Raw genomic sequence first — 16816 nt, forward strand, 5'->3', positions numbered from 1 at the left:
ATAACGTTTTTGCCTATTGTTTAGTGCTAGAGATAGGCCTATTATTCTTATTATAACTTTTAGCATGCCCAAAAATTTTGGTCATGCTAAAAGTGCTGCTATTTAATAAATTATTATGTACAGGTACGATTGTTCTTAACCGAACAACCAAATCGATTTACTGACCTTTTTTCTTTTATTTATGAAGTCGATTTTATTTAAATTATTGCATTATTTTAAATTAAATTTTGAAACGTATTAAAAGGTAATGTACATACATTATTAACACCTATTTGAACTCTTCAGGAATTCCTGGAACGCAGGAGTTAAATTAACAAAAGGGAAGGAATATCTTTGTTGGGAGTAGAGGACAAAAAGGGTTACTTTCGCTCTCAGACTTGATATTGAACAAACGTAGATTCATCTGCTAATAACATTTTGATACAGTATATTACATAAAATATAAATCAAACAGAGGAGCAACAAAGTAAATATCTTATGAACAAATAAGCCCCAAAATATGCGATGACGTAAATGAAAATAGACTGGTTTCCGGACAGATGATAATTTTATCGTTTGTTAGCATAAATGATTCGATTCTAAATCATACCTTGTGTTTTGGACAACGTTCAATATTTTGATGTTTCTGTCTCTTCCCCAAGTAAGCTAAAAAGATATCTTAACCTAACCAGAGAAATTGAGAAGGCTACCAACATAACTTTTAAAATATTCTTGATAGTCAGGCGAAAGGATTGTCTTAACTCGTGATACCTAATTAATCATAATTTATTCGTTTAGAATGCTTTTAGTAAAAGTTTATCTTTCGTATTAAAATTTGACGTACACGCTATTGTACTTTTGTACCTGGGAATATTCTTCACGTTCATACTTTCAATATCTCTATTTTGCAATGAAAATATGCAATGTGTAAAAAAATTACATGTTTAATATTGATACTTATAATAATAAGTTTTTACTGATAACAAGAGGAAAGAGAACAACCTAGAAATTACTTGAGGTATACTGTTTGTTAAGTTACACGGGCGATGCATTTCGGGAGGTCTTTTTAATGATAAGTGGTTCCTATTCAGGCGTTACAGACGTGGAGAAAACCCGGAAAACTTCACACAGCCAGTCCGTTTTGGTGAGGCGCGAACCCACGCTCGAACTCCCAGTGTTCAGGGAACGGAATCGCTTGGTCACTGGAGGGCCTGAGGGTATACCAAATTTACACAAGTTATCATTTATTTTTATTGAAATTTTTAATAGAGCGAAATACTATTCTGACGGTCCTTCACCCTTATATCTACACTTGGGAATCAATTTTGAGATTATACGGAAGATTTAGTTTTAGAAGAGATAGATTTTCAAAATTTATAATAAAATCCAAAATATTTACAAAATATTTTTGTTAATTTAATTAAATTGTTTTATTTTAACCCAAACACATTATATGTGGTGTATATTTTGCATAACACTAAATTAAAACAATTTTTTTTTAGTTTTATTTTTTAATTTTGATAGTTCCTAATTTCACCAGAAGAGGACGTATCGTATTCTAGCGGTTTGTTGTTTGGGAATAACACTATGAGCTGAGAATAAACATTATTGACATTGTCAGTATAATACGAATTTTTAAATCAAGAATATGGAAGACGATTCTACTTTGATGACCAAGCTCGAATGCTTGAAAGAAATCAGGTAATAGGCCTATCATTCTATTAATGTCAATTTTTTTAAATTTTCTGATAAATTAAAATTAATACAGCTTGTAACATCGATTATTTAATACATGAAATGTATATTAGAGCATTGTTTTTAAGTGTAATTTATGAATGAGTAATAATTTTATCTATGTAGATTGATTTAAATGATTTTAATACATTTATATTATTGTTTTCAGCTACAATAACAACGGTCATAAAAATTTAATAACCAATTATTTTATTCAAAATGTAAATTAATCAGAAAGAGGTGATTACATTATCAAGATGTTTTCTTTGTTTTAATGATACAAATAATTGTTGCAGTTGCCGTAATCCTTCGGAAGTTGCGGCTAATCTCGCAGATGCATTCGGAATAATTTTTGAAAGTGCATAGAATCTGGTGACTTTGAGTAGCTACTCTTAAGAGAATGATGACATTGATTAGCTAGCATTCATTGTTAGTCTTTTTTGTTAGGTGAAACCACTTTTTTCCAACACTATCTTAATTTGTATCTGAACGATATGCTATCTATTAAAGTATTTTGTTGTTTTTTTAGATGTTTTTTGGATTTTGAAAGAATTTTTTCACTGCAAGATGCTTTAGGATTTGACAAAAACTACAATGATTCAGAAAAAATTTTCAAATTTGGTCATGTTGAACATTGAGATCCACATCATCAAGCAGAATCTGACAACACAACAACTAGTATCATTACAAAAACATCTAAAAATTGAGTCTAGTTTAAAAGCAGTTATCTAAGCATATTAGTATCTCTTTTCTTTCAATAAATTACAACTTAACTTTTATTTATAGTTTATGTTATTTTTTACTTTACCATCTTAGAAGACAAATTCTGTTTCAATGAAAGAAGAAAATGTGTCATTGAACTGCTGGTAATAAAAAGACTTCTCAATAGGATTTCACAATTTCTAAATAGAAGTGACCATCCCCAAAAAGACTTTCTTGTTATGCCATTATTCATCCATTACAATTATATTGGATTTTTTTCAATGACTTGTAGAAAATTTCAAAATATAATTTGAATATCTGAGGCAATTAAAAATTAATCTTGATGAACATTATTTTACATTATTCACAAAATATAAAAATTATTTTTTATGATAAAATCATGAATTACTTTTATCTTGAACTGTTTTCCAATTTCCTGTGAAATTTCATTAAGATTACAATACTTTCCATTTTTTATTAGTTGGAAAGTTCAATAAAGGGAGAGTTTTGACAGGACATGTTTACTGTTCCAATGGGGGCAGTAAACATGTTAAACATTTAATAGTGAGAAAGTTTTTCATTTGTAAATTCTATCTTTTGTATTTAAACCACCTGTAAATATTTCTTTCCCTTTTTACATTAATTATAATTGAGGTCAAATATTTTAGTAAATTGTATAAATGAACAGAAAATGAAATTTACACTTATCAAACTCTATGCTGGAAGGAATGTATTATAGCTTCTGAGTGAATTAAATAATTAACAGTTTAAAGAATTGTAGACATTAAATTTGACTCTACTTTAATAGAAACAATTCAAACAAGCAAGCAAGTAGTCAGTTATTTATTATTTTAACTTCCTTGTACTGCTGAATTTTGACAAATTTATGGAAAATGATATAAATCATAATTAAATAACAACATTAAACTTTAGTTGAAATATCTCAAATTCGGTTTTAAAATAGTAATGTTAAATCTAAAAGATTAATTTGTGTTTATTATTTCAAATTAAAAATAAGTTTTATTTTCATTAAAAAAGATAAAAGTAGTAACTATTTTAAAATATCTTTTTTAATTTTCCAAAAAGGATTGATGGAAACGTACTGTTTATATATTTCTAAAAATGCAGAGAAAACTTCTTGACTGATCTGAATTTAATTCAACTTATCACTTAATTAAACTTCTCTTATCACTGACATATTTCTTTGTAGGAACATCTGTTGATACATATGTTATGAATCAATAATACCATACATAAAAGGAATATTTTGAAAATGAACTGATGATTTCACTGTAGAAATGCTGCATCTTCAGACTATTGATCTTGCAGTTTGAAGTTTTAATTACATTACCAAAAAAAAGTTTTATTTTATTTCTCTAGCATTAAAATAAGTGATCGCAATAGAAAAAATTCTCAATTTCAAAAATCATCTCCAAATTTTCCTGTCATACAAGATCAGAAGATAAACACATCTTTGTTTGTATACTAATATACATACTAATTAGTAAGTTGATAAAGCATATCTACCTATGAAAATCATTTTAATATGGACTTGCAACCCATACATCACAGCTGACTTTAACGAAGCATGTATCATCCTCACCACCCAGCATCATGATCACCTCAAAGTGTTGGAGGCAATGGAAATATTTAAGACAGGTTGCAAGTCTACATGCATTAATTTTAAAGAAATGTTGCTTTCCAGAGCATGTCAAGTCTTAATAGATGATAGCATTTGATTTTGTATTGGTGTTTAAATGGTTTGAATTGAATCTTGTGTGCATTTAGAATCTCATACGATTATCCGATATTTGAATATCTTGGAATGCATGTACGTTTTCAATCAGAAATCTAATGCCTTCTAAATGAAATTCAAAAAATTGAATGAACAGCTTGCAATGGATTTACATAAGTCTGAAGAAGAGCCCAGAAGGGGTGTCAAACACATTTGCATTAGTAGAAGATTGTTGCTCTGATTATTTGGTAAGTAAGGTTGATTTTACAGTAAGTAAGGTTGATTTTACATTCTATCACTCCATACTGTGATGTGTACACTGCTAAGCACCTTGAACATTAAATAAAACACATGCAAATGTTTTAAAAGTGTATATAAACTTGCCTTTAGAAAAGCTGTTTGGATATTGATTTCCTCTTGTATTCCTGCTTTCAAGAGTTATGACTCTTGAAAGCAGGAGTACAACAGGAATTGTCTGTTTTTTATTGATAAAGTACATATTAAAATTATTTTATTTTAAAAGTCTCACAAGAAACCAGTAGTAATCACAGCATCATTGGATCCATGTGACTTTCCATGACATCTCTTCTTCATGGTGGAAAAAATGGCTTGGTGAAATCTTTGCCAAGTTTATCACTAACATTTAGAAGATTTTTTGAGGAAAAGGTTGTGGTATGAATGAGGAAAATGCATTTTTAAAGACATTCAACAATCCATATTTCTGTAGCACTTCAGTAATTCTGACACCAATATTTTATAATTTTCCTCCTTTTTATTGTCAAGAAAATACGCTTGCCTTGAATGACTGTCATGCTTCTAATTTAATTTTTTATAAATGGTGGTTGAAGACATTATCATTCATAACTTTTTGTAAACCAATGAAAATTTTTTTTTTCAATTTGTCATATGTTGAATATAGGAATACTTTCTAAAGGACATAAGTGCTTCTTCATATTGAGAGCCTTAATAAAGTTTTCTATCAACCCAAGTTTGATATTAGCATGAAAGAATTTTGTTTGTCTACAACAATTGTTTGTCTTTTATATTACATTCCCCTGGAACAAATTCTTCCCTTTTCTTCACTGAAAGTATATGATATAACAGTTGAACCTCAATTATCTGAGATAATGTGGATTGATGTAGTGGTGTAGCGTGGGTGTCAGCCGCCCTGGGTGGAGGAAATTTCCTCCGCCCCTTAAAATTTCGCCCCCTCTTAAATAAAATACGGGGAATCCCTACAAGTCAGTACAGATGGTGTTGTCAGTTGCTACAATGAGCAAGTTGTCATTATTATACATACATTTAAAGAAAGGGGATTCCCCAGTTTCGTCCCAGAATAAGTAATGAAAAATTCCATGCTTATTTCAATCGGTCCGAATCGTAGGTGCGATAAAAATATGAAATGAAATGGTTCAAATTTTTACAAGATATTATTATTATTTATTGTGAAAAAATGCCGCCCCCTAAAAGTGCTGCTCGGGGCGGGCTGCCCCTGCCGCCCCCACTACGCTACGCCACTGGATTGATGTTATCTTAGAGAACTGAAAACTTAGATAAAATGATGGCCATAATCATTTCAGATTAAAAATTGCAAAAAAGTTATAAAAGCGTTATATGGTATTACATTTAACCTCTTTTCATATCTTAGTGAATTTCATCATATATAAAAGCAATATTTTCAGACTGCAATTTGAAAACTTTGTAAACCTATAAATTTCCACCATTGTTTGTTCATCTGTCTTTTCTTAATCTTGAGAATGGAGTTAGATAGATGAAAGACAAGACCAGATATGGAAACCTTAGGGGCAGGAGACCCCGATTAACTATATAAGAACTTTCAATGCAAACCAGAAGGAAAAGTATGATATACAGGGACAAGCCACTACTAATTTGAGGTGGAGAGCATAATATATTTTAATTTAGCATAATAAATTAAAAATATGATTAAAAAAATTGCAGCCTAGCATTGTGACGATGTCACAATAAATAATTGCTTGTTGTACAGCTAATAGTGTTTGCACAACACAAAGTTCTTCTTTAACCTTACCTTGTGATATTTCCAGGTTAGAAGAGTTCCTTTAAGAGAAAAAATTAAGGAGCATCCCATGCAAAATAATTATTTATTGTGACATCATCACAATGCTTGACTGAAATTTTTAGTCATATTTTTAGTTTTTATTTAATTTAAAATATATACTTTCGATTTTAGTAGTGTCTTGCCTCCGTACATCATACTTTTCCTATTAACAACAGTGTCATGCTGGTTATCTATCTAACTTTGTTCTGGAGAAAATTTTTGAATTTAAATGTGACTTTTGGTCCAAACAAGAAGTTTGTATATAGTTAATTGGGGCTTCCTGCCCATAAGCTTTCCATATCTAGTCCCAAATTCATCTATTGGCAGTGGGAATTTATAGGTCTGCAATTGAAAATTGCAAGCTAAATAGTGTAAGATTCATATTTTAGACAAATCACAGTGCAGTACTTGATGATGATAACTAAACCCCACCTTCCTATTGTCACACTTAAAGCAATTGTTGGTTGCCATTTTCTCTTTGCAGGATTGAGAATTTTACACTTTTATTTCTTTTCTATATAAATATTTTAATTAAAATGAATGAATTATGAAAATAACTTAAAACATATTAATTTCAAATTATCATTTCTTATTAAGTGATTAAATGTAAAATGATAAAAATTATCAATGAAATTATTATTTTGTGTGTTTTAAAGAACAAGAATTATAAAGTTGTTCATGGTCCTTACAGGCTTTTTAAATTGAAGTTTTTTATAAATATACTTCAAATTTCTTGTTGAGAGCCAAATTAAAACTACAGTTTTGGTATAGAAGCCATGTTTACTTACTTTTCATACATATGATAATATAATAAACAAATATAATTATTAAAAAAATTGCAAAAATTCTCTTATCTGCTTAAGATAAAGTTTCTATCTTGGATATTGGCATCATTAGGAAGGGTTAAGCAACCTTATAAGAAGAACGTGCAAACTCCTTAATATGTACAATAGTTAAAGAAAGTTTAATAGTTTTTGTTTTATAGCTGTTTATCCCTTGCTGCTTTGTTCCACAGTTATTCAGTATTAACCACTTGCTCAGTACAGTCTAATGGACAAATTGATTCAAGAACAAATCTATCTGGCAGTTGCATTTTCCATTACTAACCAATAAGTCACATTACTTCCATAAGTCAGTCTTTCAAGTATCATGTAGTTAACAAAACAATATGAAATAAGTGTCAATGTAATAAGCTACTTGTTTAAAAATGAAAAATTTCTTTCAAAAATAGGTAGATGATACTGAAAATTAAGTAATTGATTGAAACTTATTGTTTAAGAAATATATATTTCTAAAAATTTATTAACACCATAATAGGATATTTTCAATTTGAATGAATAAAAATTTCAGACTGAGAAAACAGATACAAAAAGCTAGCAATTTCTAACAGAACTGGATATGTTGCCATGACTATCCTGAATTATTGTTGTTAATAAAGCTATTGTTTCTTTAAATGTCATTCATTTTTTAATGTTAATTTAATAATTTTAAATTTAAAAAGTAATAAGGTGGAATGTTTATTTACCGATTACTTCAATTACTGGAGAAGTAATCGTCAGGTAATTATTAATCAGTGGAGGAGCCAATTATACGATTAATGATTAGCAAATGATTAATCAGTACATCTCCACCCCAAAGGTAAAAATCATGTTCAGAAGTAATTATCATTCATGTATTAGTCAAGTTTGTATAAACCTATTACTGTTTAGTTATCCATTAGTTATGATCATCTCAATTTAGTTTACAGCAAACAACTGCTGCAAATGACAAAATGTTTGGAATGGTCAAAGAGAATTTTTAAATTACAGTAGAGCGTCGTTAATTGGAACGTCGGTAATTGAAATGGCCGGAAATTGGAACGATTTTCAGTCGGACTGTGTCGTGCTGAATCGAATGTTTTTGATACTAGATTTACTTCTAAAGTATAATTTTCATGTTTTTATATTCTTTAATATATTTATTTTGTTTGTACAAAATGCAGAAATAATTTTTAACGATACAATAGCCTCGATGATTATTATAAAAATTTTCATTAGGCTTAAAATCGACGAAAATTCAACGCGAAGCGACACGCAACGAAGAAAAATTTGAACATCAGACAGGTTAATATATTTTTTCGTACAAAGTCGGAAATTGGAACAAATGACTAATTGGAACAACCCCAGTCCCCAATTGACGCCAATTTTCGACGCTCTACTGTATATTCTTTCTCATATGTAGTAGTTAAAAGATCCATGTGATTTTTCTAGTAAACCATTGACTTTAATCACAAAAAAATTAGCACAAACTCAATGAAATGTAATTCATGCCTGTTTGTTTGGGAATCAAATGAGAAAAGCTAAACTGATTTCTTTCAAACTGTTCATATAAATCAGGTTAGTCCTGGAAAAGATATAGGCTACTTTCCTTTTCCAAAAATTAAATTTTTGGAAAAAGAAAGTTGCTGTTCTTCCAATTATAGATTATAATTTAAAAGACAGTGTTACAGTATGACTAGGAAGGTGTTGGAAGTACTGTTGGTTTATTGAAGAGAGTTTAGTCATACAAACACAAAGCAGGTAACATCACACACTAACTTTTCAACTGCCTCTAATGTGCAAGATCATGGAATGTGAATTTTTGGATTTTCAGAGAGAGAGACTCAGATTAACACAGTTTGTTTTCTAATCTTTCTTGAAACATGAAATGTTGCCTTATCAGAAAACATGATTCTTGTCATGGTGATAATGAGATGACAAAACTTGTCAAAATCAGTATTTAAAAAATTTATTGAATTTTTCTTTAAAGTGAGATAGGCATATTTTCTAAACCATTAGGTTCACTTTTTATCTAGGATAAAAGTTGTAAAGATAATTTTTTGACATCTAGTGTTTCACATTTGTATTGCATTATTACTATTTTTTTTAGATTTTTGAATAAATTGAACATATTTTTTATAAGTTACTTAGCTTTTTGAAACATTGTTTCAAAAGAATGGAAATTTTTGTTACTTTTTTTTATTTTTTTTGCTTTAAAGTTAATTTGAATTATTTGTATAAATTAATTTTTTCTCTATATTAGTACTTTGCTTTTGTTTATTATAAATTGCAGGTTTTTCTTGGATCATCATTTTTTTACTTCACATTTATTTAAATTATCTTTATTTAATTAAATTTAACATGAATAACTTTCTAATTTTTAGGTCTCGTACAATTCAATTAGAAAAATTAAAAGTACGAATGCGGCAAGAAGTGGATGCTACAGAAAATGAAGAGAAGTGCCTTCAAGATTACCGTCATGAAATGGAATTGTTATTACAAGAAAAGATGGCACATGTAGAAGAATTGAGACAGATTCATGCAGATATCAATGTGGTAATTAAATATAACAAATTATGATTAATAAGTAATGAAAATATTGATATATTTTCAATGGTAATACAGCTTATATAAATAACTAAATTACTAGGTCATAAATACTAATTTTGAATAGAAATTTTTGCAAGCTAAATTTATTATTAGACCAGGAAATAATTGGAAACAAGAGATGTCATGAATTTGTCTGTGAACACATTACTGTTAGCAATTATTTAAAACACTCTAAAACTGGGAAAAAACATTGACTAATGCAGTATTTAATTGTGAAATTATAAGATGCAAATAGATGAATACCATGTGTAAAAATTTAACAATAACAAATTTGCTGATTATTGGTAAATGTAACTAAACAAAATTTTTAATCAAAACTATGTATTAATAATTCAGTATCTGTCAATATTTACATTGGTAAAATTTTACAATATGAATCATTTTTTTAATTTCTTTCAGATGGAAAATGTCATAAAACAATCTGAAGAAGATCGTAATAAGCATCTTGAAACTGCGAAACAACTTCATCATGAATATAAACCATTAAAAGATTTAATTGATAGTATGCGTAATGACATAGGTTTAACAAAATTACCAGAATTGCATGAAGAAGATGAAAACTTTAAGCCTGAGTATGTTTTACATATTAAATAGCTAATTATTAGTTGCTTTATATTTAATAATTTCATTTTATTAGCATATTTGAAATTAACTTTTGATTTAATAGATTTTTCGAGAAGCAGAAAACTGAATGGCAAAGTGAAGTATCAGAGGCTACACTTCCGTCCTCGTTAGCTGCAGTGAGTGCTGCCACTCAACAGATGCAGATGGGTCGAGCCAAAACTCAAGACAGACCACAGCCTACAGCATTTAGACAACAGCCACCTCCAATGAAGGTTAGTAATAAGATTAAATATGTTATTATATATTTAAAAATGATTTAATCTTTAAATAATTTAATTTTTCAGTCTTGCCTCTCTTGTCACCAACAAATCCATAGAAATGCTCCTATTTGCCCCCTCTGTAAAGCCAAAAGTAGATCTCGAAATCCAAAGAAACCTAAACGGAAACTAGATGATTGACATTTATTTTTATGATAGAATCATTTTCTTCCCCAAAGAAATGCCACTTTCTGAACACATTTTTTTTAATACAAATTATCACTTTTAGTAGAAATGAATTTTCTTTCAATTTATGATGTTTTTAGTTTCCTGATTCTATTTCTTCGAAATGTTCAGAAGAATATTTTCAAATTTATAGTCAAAAAACTGAAAATAAGAATATTGAGTAAAAACTACATAATATATTGTCTTCTGTTATTACATCACTCCTAATTTTATTCATTTTGCATTTTGACCTCATCATATTTATTTATTTCATGTATCAAAGCTACATTTTACTTGATAATGTATTTTGTTAAAAATTTAGTATTAATTTCTATTACTTAACAAAAATTACATATAATGGCATTCTAGTTAGAATCCTCATGAACAGATATTACTGATATTTTTAGGATTGATGGCATAATATTAGAATTGCCATTTGTCATATTTTCCCTAAATGATATATGAGCTGTTGATAAAGTGCCAAAGTATTTGTATGTCGTGCAATAGTGTGTCTCTTTCCACATAATTTTTCTCTTTACAATAATTGTTGAAAAAATATCATAAACCTAAACAAGAAAAATATTTTAAAATTTGTATTTTATTTCACCATTTTTAAGGTTTTAAATAATTATGATAACTGGATGTAAAATTTTTTATTATTATAATGTTCACATAAAGAAAAATTTATGCATAAAAAGTATTGATTTTTTTTCATTTGCATGTTTAATTATTATATAAAAGATTTTTTTTGTTGTTATAGTTCATTTGTATTGAAATTATTTTGTAAAGAAATTTAATACAAAAATTAAATAATAATCAAGAAAGCATTTTTGTGTAATTAATAGTCATAAAAAGCAGTACATGTTACAGTAAATTTACAAAATAAAATATTCCATCATTTTAAACATAAATACAAAACAAAAAATAATGAGTTTGATATAATTATAAAATTGATTTATTTGTATTTAAGGTATACATTGCAAAAATAAAAATATAAACGATAAATTTTTATTTTTGATTGTAAGTACAATAAGTAATTATTTTACATCTACATTTATTCCTGTCACTAATATTTTGTGTAAGTGTATAAAAATTTATTATTCCAAAATATTGGGGGTGGCCTTATATTTTTGCAACACACCCTAACATTACTAAAAATCAGTTTAAGTGCTTTTTGATGTTAGTATCATGTTGTAGTGATTTATATACAAATTTATATTACAATACAAATACAATACAATTTATATATAATACAATAAAACAATAATACAAACAATAATAATACGAATAATACAAATTTATATATTTGTAATGTATGATTTGTGAATATTACTTTTATTGGAATACAACAAATAATTTTTTTTTTTCAAAATTTGTTTTAATATTTTAAAAAGCACCTTTTGTTTTTTCTAATAAAACTGCTGCTTTCAAACTGTCAGTAAATTTTATAGAAATATTTTATACTAGCAGGTAGGCCCAGCGTTGCTTGGGCAAAAGTAACGATAGCGAAGATTAAGATTATTACATTATAATTAACCTTACCCGTTTTCACAGAATGCAAGAATTGGGTCCCCCTGTTTCTAGACTAATTAGAGAATTGTTAGATGGGTCTAAAAATATGTTCGATTCAAAACTAAAAAACTGCATCTGCGTCTTGCACGTTGCTTTCTCTTAACAATTTCATTGTTACTTAACACTTTCATTGTTGAATGAAAGTGTTTAAGACTTAATCCTGTCCCTTTCTCCCATGGGAGGAATTTCGAAAAATCCCTTTTTAGTGTGCGTCCTCGTGACGTACCCTAACTGTGTACAAAATTTCAACTTTCAACTCCTTACCATTTGGGCTCTGCACTGATTATTATTATTATCAACTTGTCTCGATTATATATATAGATTTGAGAATTTTCTTAATACAATAACAAAACCAACAAAAAACAGATGCAATTTTAACATTTCTTTATTCAAAATTGATTGCTTCTTTAAAGAGAAATTAATTAAAACAATTTTAAAATTGATTTTAAGGTGCAAAATTTTTTTCCTAAACTTTTGTTATGTTGATGCTTTCCTCATATATATTTATTAAGAATAAAACTGCTGAAATTTGGTTACAAATACTTTTATTTATCTGTTTTTCTGCTTTTTGGGCACTAAGAGACCTTTATTTCATACCCATCATGGGTTCCAGCCCACAATGGGGGCAATGGGCGATTAGAGAAAGGCCATCAGACTTACATGAAAAAGTCTCCAGTTGTCTTGTCCAGATTTGATTCCAGGTCTCCATAGTGGTAGATGTCATCTTAACCACTTCAAAGTATTTGTTTATAACATATGTAACCATTGGTTACAAATACTATAAACAAATGAAAGCAGCAGAATCTCAATTCATAAAGGAAAAATTCAAAAATAGCAGTGGCGTGCCGTCATTGGAAGTGATGGAAGTGCCGATTCCACCTTCCAATGACCTCCCCTTGTATTTTATAAAATATAAATTTACATATTTTAACCTACTTTGCATTAATTAAAAGTAATATTTTATTACATAATGCAGTTATGATATCTTTTACAAATTTCTATACTACATGTGAAAAAAACGATAAGATTGCTATTGTATATTCGAATAATTCAGTGGCGGAAGGAATGTCAAAACCAGGTCAGTTTCCAATCAGCCAGATTATACAGGCATTGACACATGCGGTTTACAGAGCACCAACCTTACCCGGTTTAGCTAGTAGAAGCAACACACGCATAAAGCATCTAATTTTATATCCCGGACTGGTTCTGAGCTGTTAGCCGTCTGCCTGTCAACTTCCAAGCAGCCAGATTATAGGCATTGGCGCATGCGCTTTACAGAGCACCAACATTATCCGGTTTAGCTGGTGGATGCTTCACACAAAGCTTCTAATTTTATATCCCGGACCGGTTGTGGGCTGTTAGCCGCCTGCCTGCTAGATGTTCGGCTGCCCTCGCCCGATTATGCGAATCACGAGCAGACTAGATCAACAGCGGGCAACCCCCGGCCCGCGGGCCAGCTACGGCTCGCGAAAAGTTTCTATCCGGCCCGCGAGATCTTTAATAGATTATTAAATTGGAAAAATAACTAATTAATAGTTATTTTTCCAATTCTTTGTAATTTTCGAAAACGATAAGAGCAAATAAATGTAGTAATTAACTTTTTATTTATTTATTTCATATTTGCAGACTAAAAAATTACGAGTCACAAGAAAGCGTCAATTAACTACTACAGCCCGCGGAAAAAAACGTAAAATTTATTCTAGCCCACATAAAAAAGGTTGCCCACCGTAGACTAGATTTATAACTTAACCCAACCGGTAGGAATTTACTGGCATGTTTTTATGATAGTTCTGTATAGTTGACAAGAGTTTAAAAAAAAATCCATTAAAATATTTGATATATTTATTCTGCGTTTATTCTGCTCTCCCATCTTATATTACTTACGGATTTCAATGTTAAACCGGTGATATTACGATTTAGTATGTCCCATCTGTAAGGGGATGCAGAAAAAACGTGTACAATTCTAGTACAGTATTAAAAAATTAACTGTTACTTTGGCAGCATCATTTACAATCAAATTTAATGAATGAGACGTACAATGGTACAAAAAAAGCTCTAGAATTTATTTTCCTTAAATTTACGATTTATGTATTCGTTGTCATAAAAATTTCTTTCCACTTCTTTCCCAAGACTACAGATATTCAAGTACAAAGTAACCGGTTTCAACTTATTTGTACTTAAGTAGTAGTTAAATAATTAAGCGATTAGGGAATTAGAAACATAAATAAAACCCTGATGAAAGAGCCGAAATTTTACTTAAACAGAAGCTTTAACCAAACCAATCTCTTGCCGAGTACGGTGAGGTCTGATCTCTTCATAATATTAGATGTAATAAAGACAAAAATTTTTCCAGTTCAATGAGAGTGACCGAAAAGTTGTAAATTTTGGAAATTTCCGTGAACACTTGGTCCTAAAACGAATTAGTTAGAAAACGAACGACGGACAATCTGTTAAGTTTAACATATTTAGATTTTTACAGCTATGGTAAGAAACGTTTAAAAACAACCCTGTCGCGTCCTTTGATATATACTAGTGATGCGACAAAAGAAGCATTTGACATTGACCGGTATCCGCACTCTCGGGATTTGGCACGCACACACCTACCTGGACAGTCTCTGATTCCATTCATTAGCCACTCGTAGGGAGCTATTTGACTAAATGGATTGTTTTAAGATTTAAAAAGTAAAGAATATTTTGTTATTTTATGTACAGTACGTTTCTTCACAAAGTTATATTTAATTATAAGTTTCTTTAAAAGTATATTCGTACAATTGAAGAATTTTTTGTACTAGGCATGTATATTCATCACACATTTTGTTTTACCAAGTAAGTTTTTCTGATAATTTTAATTTTAGCCCTTATATCGTGGCTAGTGATTCAAAAATTTATTTTAAAAAAGTTTTGGCTCAAGACCATATAATGAAAAAGAAACATTATTAAAAAGAAAGACCAATGCCTAAATTAAATATAAATACGTCAACAAAAAAATTTCGACATTTTGACGATAAAATTTATGACGAATGACGATTCTTTCGTAAAATTGAAGCAATTTGGAAATCAAAGCGGAATAGAATTTAACATTGGTAGACAATATAAAATAAATATTGAAAATTATAACAAAATAATTACGATTAATAGATATATCTAAACTAATAGATATGTTTTTTCTCAAAGCAAGAATTGGCATTTAGAGGGCATGGGGAATTTATTGAATCTAATAACGGAGGTAATTATATTGAACTTTCTTATTTATTAAGTACGTCAGATAATCTATTAAAAATACATTTAAAGAAGTATATCGGTTTTTACTGGCTTATCGAACAAACGAATACGAACGGGCCCTGACGCGCAATTAATTGGTTGCCCCTGTAAGTCGGCTTCTTACAGAAACACAGCTTTCCTATTATCAAATGTCACGGCACGCCACTGGTATTTATAGATGAATTTCTCCAAGCGATAAAAAAATCGATTTGATATGCTTTTTTAATGGATGAATCAATTTTGTGTGAATAGAATATAAGAAAAATAATTCAATTGTTTAATAGCACACGTTCACACACTTGTCCTTTCTAAATTATAATATTTGAAAGTTATTACTCCAAATACTAATTATTGTATCTAATTTTATGCATTATAATAATTGCTCTGCTTTCATCCAAACATACAAGATTGAATAACTTACACGTTTAATGTGAAATTAATAGTTAAAAATAGCTAAAATACTTATTAAATTAGATAGACGAGGAAGTAAATATTTCAGCTGATTAAATAGGAAATTTTCTTTGTTTACTTTCCGCCAGAGCAAAAAGTTGCAGATTCGCAAAGCTGATTGGCGGAATTTAACACACAAACTGTATATAAGCGTGGATACAAAGGCTAGCAGCATAAGAATCTAAGTATTCCACTGCAAAAATGAAACTTTAAGTATTCTTCCTGTTGTTTTTGTTGGTCGTTGCATTTGCGCAAGATGCTAAAGAAGCAGAAGGAAAAAAAGAAGAAGCGGGAGAAACCGGTGGAGAAACGGCAGAAAAAGCAGAGGGAACCGCCGGTGCTGAAGAAGGTAGCGCAAATGCAGAGAGAAAGAAATGAAGCTTTCGACTTTTTCCTGGAACCAAATTCGGTAGAATTTTGTTCTGTAAAAAACCAAAGCATTTCTGATATAATGTAGTGAATAAATGACCATTTGCAAGTTTAATTGACTGATTTTCGTTATTTGAAATGATAGAAAATATCAAATTTCAGTATTAATCTCAACAGAAATTACGTTAGTCAATTCAAGAAATCACAGAATAGAAAAAGTTAATTTCCGATCGTTAGAAAACGAACATCTAATTAATCAAGAATGAAATTTTCTTGACAATTCTCTTTAAAAATTTTGAAATTTCTGAATTTCATTCAATAATTTTATATTTTACATTCCAAAATGAACATATATCTTCGTTATTTTCTCTTACATCTGTGAATTTAGTATTTCAAATTGACCTTTAACTTAATAGTTTTTCGTAATGTAGACTGTAATAAATATTTCGACGAAAAGCTACTAATTATTCTTTCGTCACACATG

General features: G+C 29.2%; 1 protein-coding gene across 1 annotated transcript; it reads left to right on the forward strand.

Moving 5' to 3' along the window:
• Positions 1-1514: 1514 nt before the first annotated feature.
• LOC136984295 (zinc finger C4H2 domain-containing protein) lies at positions 1515-11500 on the forward strand. The gene is made up of 5 exons (XM_067281225.1): positions 1515-1680; positions 9409-9580; positions 10034-10206; positions 10302-10470; positions 10543-11500. Exons 1-5 carry the CDS (start codon positions 1628-1630, stop codon positions 10654-10656), a joined length of 681 nt encoding a protein of 226 aa, XP_067137326.1. The 5' UTR covers positions 1515-1627; the 3' UTR covers positions 10657-11500.
• Positions 11501-16816: the final 5316 nt, after the last annotated feature.

This window comes from Centruroides vittatus, unplaced genomic scaffold (assembly GCF_030686945.1).
Source record: "Centruroides vittatus isolate TY-2023 unplaced genomic scaffold, ASM3068694v2 contig_912, whole genome shotgun sequence".
NCBI lineage: Eukaryota > Metazoa > Arthropoda > Arachnida > Scorpiones > Buthidae > Centruroides > Centruroides vittatus.